The sequence below is a fragment of the Loxodonta africana genome, chromosome 7 (assembly GCF_030014295.1).
Source record: "Loxodonta africana isolate mLoxAfr1 chromosome 7, mLoxAfr1.hap2, whole genome shotgun sequence".
In the NCBI taxonomy this organism is placed as follows: domain Eukaryota; kingdom Metazoa; phylum Chordata; class Mammalia; order Proboscidea; family Elephantidae; genus Loxodonta; species Loxodonta africana.
The window spans coordinates 40,058,233-40,064,262 of NC_087348.1; the positions used below are offsets into that span (position 1 = coordinate 40,058,233).

The 6,030-nt window shown below is 44.0% G+C and overlaps 1 protein-coding gene across 1 annotated transcript; it reads left to right on the plus strand.

Annotated features, from left to right (window-relative positions):
* The first annotated feature begins 3,763 nt into the window (after nt 1–3,763).
* Nucleotides 3,764–5,236, plus strand: LOC100670902 (endoplasmic reticulum mannosyl-oligosaccharide 1,2-alpha-mannosidase-like). The gene has a single exon (XM_003412118.4). The coding sequence runs from the start codon at nt 4,043–4,045 to the stop codon at nt 5,234–5,236; it is 1,194 nt and encodes a 397-aa protein (XP_003412166.3). The 5' UTR covers nt 3,764–4,042.
* The last annotated feature ends 794 nt before the right edge of the window (nt 5,237–6,030 follow it).

The following is a 6,030-nucleotide window of genomic DNA, read 5'->3' on the forward strand; positions in this document are numbered from 1 at the left end:
TCTATCAAAGTCTCCATATTAGGAGTTGGGGATCAGACAACCTGTAGGGAATGCTGGGAGAGAGTGATGGCTTCAGGTTTCCCCTAAGAGCTTGCTCAATATGGTATTCTCGTTCTTGTCTATTTTTACCAATCTCTCCATTTTACTTGGCTCAACAATTAATGCTCACAGCGGCAGCAGTCAAAAAATCAAATGATGTATTGCATTGAGCAAATTTACTGCAAAAGACCTCTTTAATTCTATAAAAGAATCCTGATCAAAAGAGGGAAAATGTAGAACAGACTTTCAAATTCTCACGGGCTCTAGACTTTCTGGAGCAATGGTAGCTGGATGAACCCTTGTAACTATTGCTCTGAGATAATCTTTAAAACTTAAGCCAAAAATATCCCCTGAAGTCTTCTTAAAACCAAACAGTAGTTTAGCTTAACTAGCAAAAAATGTCTGCCTTGAGCATTATGCTCTTTTAAGAGCTCCCTATATGGGATCAGACTGATAACAGCAACTTGAAAGATTAGGTAGGAACTTTAGGGGGCAATGAATTTATGTTAATAAGGGAGGAACAACTCAGGAAAGAAAGGTGAGAATGGTTGCACAACTCAAAGAATGTAATCAATGTCACTGAATTGTACATGTAGAAACGTTGAATTGTATGTTTTGCTGTGTATATTCTCAACGACTCTATTCTGTCCTATAGGGTTGCTGGGAGTTGTAATCAACTCAATGGCAACAGGTTTAGTTTTTGGTTTTATCTCAACAACAACAACAAAAAGGCCTCTTTAAAGTGTTAAAAAGCTAAGATGTCACTTTGAAGATTAAGGTGTATCTGATCCAAACCATGGTATTTTCAATTGCCTCCTATATATGTGAAAGCTGGACAATGAATAAGGAAGACTAAAGAAGAATTGATATATTTGAATTATGGCGTGGGCAAAGAATATTGAATATACCATGAACTGCCGGAAGAATAAACACATTTATCTTGGAAGAAGTACAGCCAGAATGTTCCTTAGATACAAGGGTGGTGAGATTTTGCCTTGCTTACTTTGGACATGTTATCAGGACAGACTAGTCCCTGGAGAAGGACATCATGCTTGGTGAAGTAGAGGGTCAACGAAAGAGAGGGAGAACCTCAATGAGATGGATTGACACAGTTGCTGCAACAATGGACTCAAGCACAGCAATGATTGTGAAGATGACATGGGACCTGGCAACGTTTTGTTCTATATTCATAGGGTCGCTACAAGTTGGAACCAGTTCAATGGCACCTAACAACAACTCCATCTACATCTTCTTCCATACCCCACAAGCATGATCTAGTCAAATTTTAAAAACAGTTCCTTGACCTGCATGCAAATCTAGCAACTTCTAATAATGTTTTCTTTCACACAAGATCCATGAAAGTGTGATCTATGATTTGTGGTTTCATTTAACATTTCATGTCTTTATTCTCTTAATGAGTTTCATTCCTTTCCATCTGGTGGGATACCATTACCACCTCCTCTCCCCATAACCCCCCTCAAGACGTGTATGTCATATATTCATCTTTCAAGATCCAGTCAAGCTCCATCTTCTTTATGAACTATTTCCTTAAACCAATGTAGATGGAATTGTGGGAATATTACCTAAACTTGAATCAGTGATAGCGTATTAATTTAAACTAGAATACTAGTTTCAATCATTTGTGACTCAGTGTTAGAGTAATGTATTGAAAAGGATTCTGAGGTCACATCTGGGACTTACTGGGTGGAGTGCTGTGATCAATATTCAAGTGTTTTCTGGAATTGTAGGTGGGAGGGTGGTATGTGAGTCGTATGTAAACTATTTTTGTTCCTGATAAAGAGGCTTTTGTCATAGCAACTATATCACGTTGTTGTTGTTAGCTGCTGCTGAACTGGTCTTTGACTTATGGCAACCCCATGCACAATAGTGGTCCTGTGCCATCCCCATGATGGGCTGGGGATCTGATTGGTGTAATCCATAGGGTTTTCATTGGCTGATTTTCAGAAGTAGATTGCCAGGCCTTTCTTTCTAGTCCATCTTAGTCTGGAAGCTCCCCTGAAACCCGTTTAGCACCACAGCAACGTGCAAGTCTCTACTGACAGACAGGTGGTAGCTGTGCATGAGATGCATTGGCTGGGACTCGAACCTGGGTCTCTCACGTGGAAGATGAGAATTCTACTACTGAACCACTACTGCCCTCAGATTTTACATTAGTTGCACTCATTTGTTTGCCTGTTTATCTTGTTATGCCAGATGCCAGTCCCCCTGAGTAGGGACTCTCAGTTATTTGATTTTTCCCACAGGCAACCTCTCAGCATTTCATAACCTTTGAATGAATGGATGTCTTCTTTCCTCTGATTTCCTTGAGGTAAGTTACCCTTTCTCAGCCTTTAGTTTCGACGATGCCAAATGTTGATGTCACATAGAGAAATGGTTTTCAAACTGTTTTTTCTGCAGAGGCTGTAACCCAAATGAAATATCGTGCTGAAACCAGATATATAAAACTCCAAAGAGTTCCTGTTTTGATTGAAGGCGGTGGAGGATGGACCCAAGCCTTGCCATCCATCCATCACCTGGAATAGAGCAGTGGTTTTTAAGGTGCTTGGGTGGTGCAAATGGTTAAAGCAGTTGGTTGCTAACTGAAAGGCTGGCAGGTTGAATCCACCCAGAGGCACCTTGGAAGAAAGGCCTGGCAACCTACTTCCAAAAAATCAGTCATTGAAAACTCTATGAAGCACAGTTTTACCCTGACACACATGGTGTCGCCATGAGTTGGAACAGACTAGATGAGAACTGGTTTTCCTCAAGGTGTGGTCTCCGCACCCCCAGTATCTGCATCACCTAAGAGCTAATTAAAAGTGTAAAGTCTGCTCTCTGTCTCCTATCTGCTGAATCAGAGTCTCTGCGTGTGGGACCCTGCGGTCTGTGTTTTAATAAGCTCTCAGGTGATTTCCAAGCTAAAGTTAGAGAGCCACTGCAGTAGAGCTCCTTGGAGTTTAATTAAAGTATCGCTGCGTAGAGGAAGGCCCTGGGGCTATTCTTCATTAACTCACTGCAAAAAACATTCCCAGAACAGGAAGTGCCATCCAGTGCTATTAAACCTTAGGGCCAGGTCATGCACAATGGCTACGAAACAAGTAATTAAACTTGCCCGGACTTCAAAAATTGGCCAAACGGAAACTCAGAGGCGCAGGCGCAGCGCAGCCCTACGGATGGGCCAGGCCTGGGCCGCTGCTTTTATGGAGTGAAACCAGGAAGTTGAGCGCTTAACCTCTAAGAGCCCGCAGAGCCACTCCCGCTGGCCACCGCCAAGGACCCACCTCGGCCTGGGGACATGACCTCGCTGACCTCGAGCCTTGGGGAGAGCTACGCGGACAGCCTGTGGCAGCTGCGGCTCTTGTATGGGGGGAGAGGGACGTTACTGTCATGGTTTGGGAGAAATGTAATTGTTTTCCTCCTGGCCTTGCTGACTGGGTGTGAAGTCCTTTTGCACAGCAGTGTAAAAGACCACCGGAAAGCCCTGACTGGCACATCCTCCGAGGACCAGAAGATGGAACCAGAAATCTCAGGATTGAAACCTGTAAAAACACCTGCCCTAATAGCTCCCCAGAAAGCAGATGGTAATCTGGGAGGTTTCCTAGATATTTTACCTCAGATACTTGGAAGACATTTCCGAAAGAGGCAGCTCAGCTTGCAGATCAGAGGTCTCCAGAAAGACCTGAAGAATAGAATGCAGAATGATACCAAGAAGAGGGAGGAAGAGGCTAGCCAAGGTCACAAGGAAGGTAAAGTTCTGAGAAAGCTTCTTAGCTTCAGGAGATCAGTGATTCCGCCCTCATCAGTGGCAGTCAAAATTCCGCCGAAAAAACTGGCTTCTCCAAATGAACGCCGGAAAGCTGTGATAGATGCTTTCTCTCATGCATGGAAAGGATACAGGGCATTTGCTTGGGGCCACGATGAGCTCAAGCCCCTCTCCGAATCATTCAATGAGGTATTTGGTTTTGGTGGTCTTGGCCTGACTCTAATTGATGCTCTGGACACCATGTGGATTATGGGGCTACAAAATGAATTTGAAGAAGCCAAGAAATGGGTGTTAGAGGAATTACACTTTGATAAAAATGTAGAGGTAAATCTCTTTGAGATCACTATTCGTATTTTGGGTGGACTTCTGAGTACTTACCACTTATCTGGAGATAGCCTCTTTTTGGAAAAAGCGAAAGATCTTGGACATCGGCTAATGCCGGCTTTCAGAACTCCCTCCAAGATTCCATACTCTCATGTAAACATTGGCACTGGTGTAACCGACCCACATGAACTCTTCAGTCCAGTGGCAGCAGTGACGAGCATTCAGTTGGAGTTCAGAGAGCTATCTCGTCTCACTGGAGATGAAACATTTCAGGAGGCAGTGAGGGAAGTGATGAAGCATATCCATTCCCTGCCTGGGAAGAATGATGGACTGGTGCCCATGCATGTCAATACCAGAAGTGGCTTCTTCACCTTAGTGAATGCCTTCACTCTTGGAGCGAATACTGACAGCTACTACGAGTGTCTGCTGAAGCAGTGGATCCAAGGAGGAAAGAAAGAAAGTCAGTTGTTAGAAGACTACATTGAAGCCATCGAAGGAGTAAAAAAGCACCTGCTTCGGCAGTCTAGGGTCAGAAACCTGACTTTTGTGGGGGAACTTGTCGGTGGTAGGTTCGAAGCCAAGATGGATCATTATGTGTGCTTTTTGCCTGGGACTCTGGCTCTGGGTGTACACCATGGACTGACCAATGATCATATGGAGCTAGCTAAAGCTCTTATGGAGACCTGTTACCAGATGTATCATCAGTTTAAGTCTGGGCTGAGCCCAGAAAATGTGTACTTCCACATTAACCCCAGAGTTATCCATAAGGATATGAGGGTCCGTCCTCAAGACAATTTCAATGTGCTGCGACCAGAGACTGTGGAGAGCCTGTTCTATCTGTACCGGTTCACTGGGGACAAGAAGTACCAGGATTGGGGCTGGGAGATCCTGCAGTGCTTTAACAAGTATTCCCGCATTCCTTCAGGTGGCTATTCTTCCATCTATAATGTTCAGAAGCCAGTTGCGTGTGACAGTATGCAAAGCTTCTTTCTGGGAGAAACACTGAAATACATGTATCTTCTCTTTTCTGATGACATGGACTTTCTCAGTCTTGACAAATATGTGTTTAACACAGAGGCTCATCCCCTGCCCATCTGGACTTCAGCTTAAAAGGCTTGGAAAATCAATGTAAGTAGCAGTGTGACAGCCCCCAATCGTGGGCCTTTTCTGGACTGAGCACTGGATAGAGTAGAAATTTTTAGCTCTTTCTTGAAGATCATAGATTGGCAAGTCAGCTGCTTATGGATAAATTAGTCATCCTTTGAACTTTAGTTATCGGGGAGGGGAGGGGAGCATGTAGCCCAGCTGGTTACTGTGAGCCAGACAGGTTCCTTGTATGGACTGAAGATGGCAAGTCCAGTGGGACAGCTTGAGTCCAGGATACCTCGGAAGGCCAGATGCCTATGGTTTTCAGGGCAAGTGCTGGTTGGATTTTGAATCCATTGTCATGTATGTCTTTAGGTGGTCACTTCAGTTGGTTTTAGGGTTTATTTCTGTGACTATATGCTTTCTAAATTAGGACCACTGTGAGGAAGAAGAAAGAATAAAGTCAGCAAATTTTTGCTTAACCCGGGCGGGGGGTGGGGGAGCCAAAATAAAAACAAAACAAAAAAGCCCAGAACTACCAGCAACACAAAATCCTGCCGAACAGCCTGATTTGTGTTTTCAGTTAACTCCTTTTGGGGGAGCTGCACTGCTGTGGGGAGAGAGAGGGGCTTATAGTTAGTGACAGGGTTGTGGGACCCTGGTAATAGAGGCTAATGGAGAAGGCAGAGATAGACTATGCCCTGTGGAAGGACATGGCCCCTGTTGAGCTGGGTCAGCTTGTGATTTAAAAAGATATTAAGAAAAAAATAATTGGTTGCAATTTTGGTGACACTCGCCAGTGTCATTCTGATTATTAA

What these genes read in the sequence shown, in the direction of transcription:
- LOC100670902 (XM_003412118.4), top strand. Translation starts at nt 4,043, where the DNA reads ATGTGGATTATGGGGCTACAAAATGAATTTGAAGAAGCCAAGAAATGG.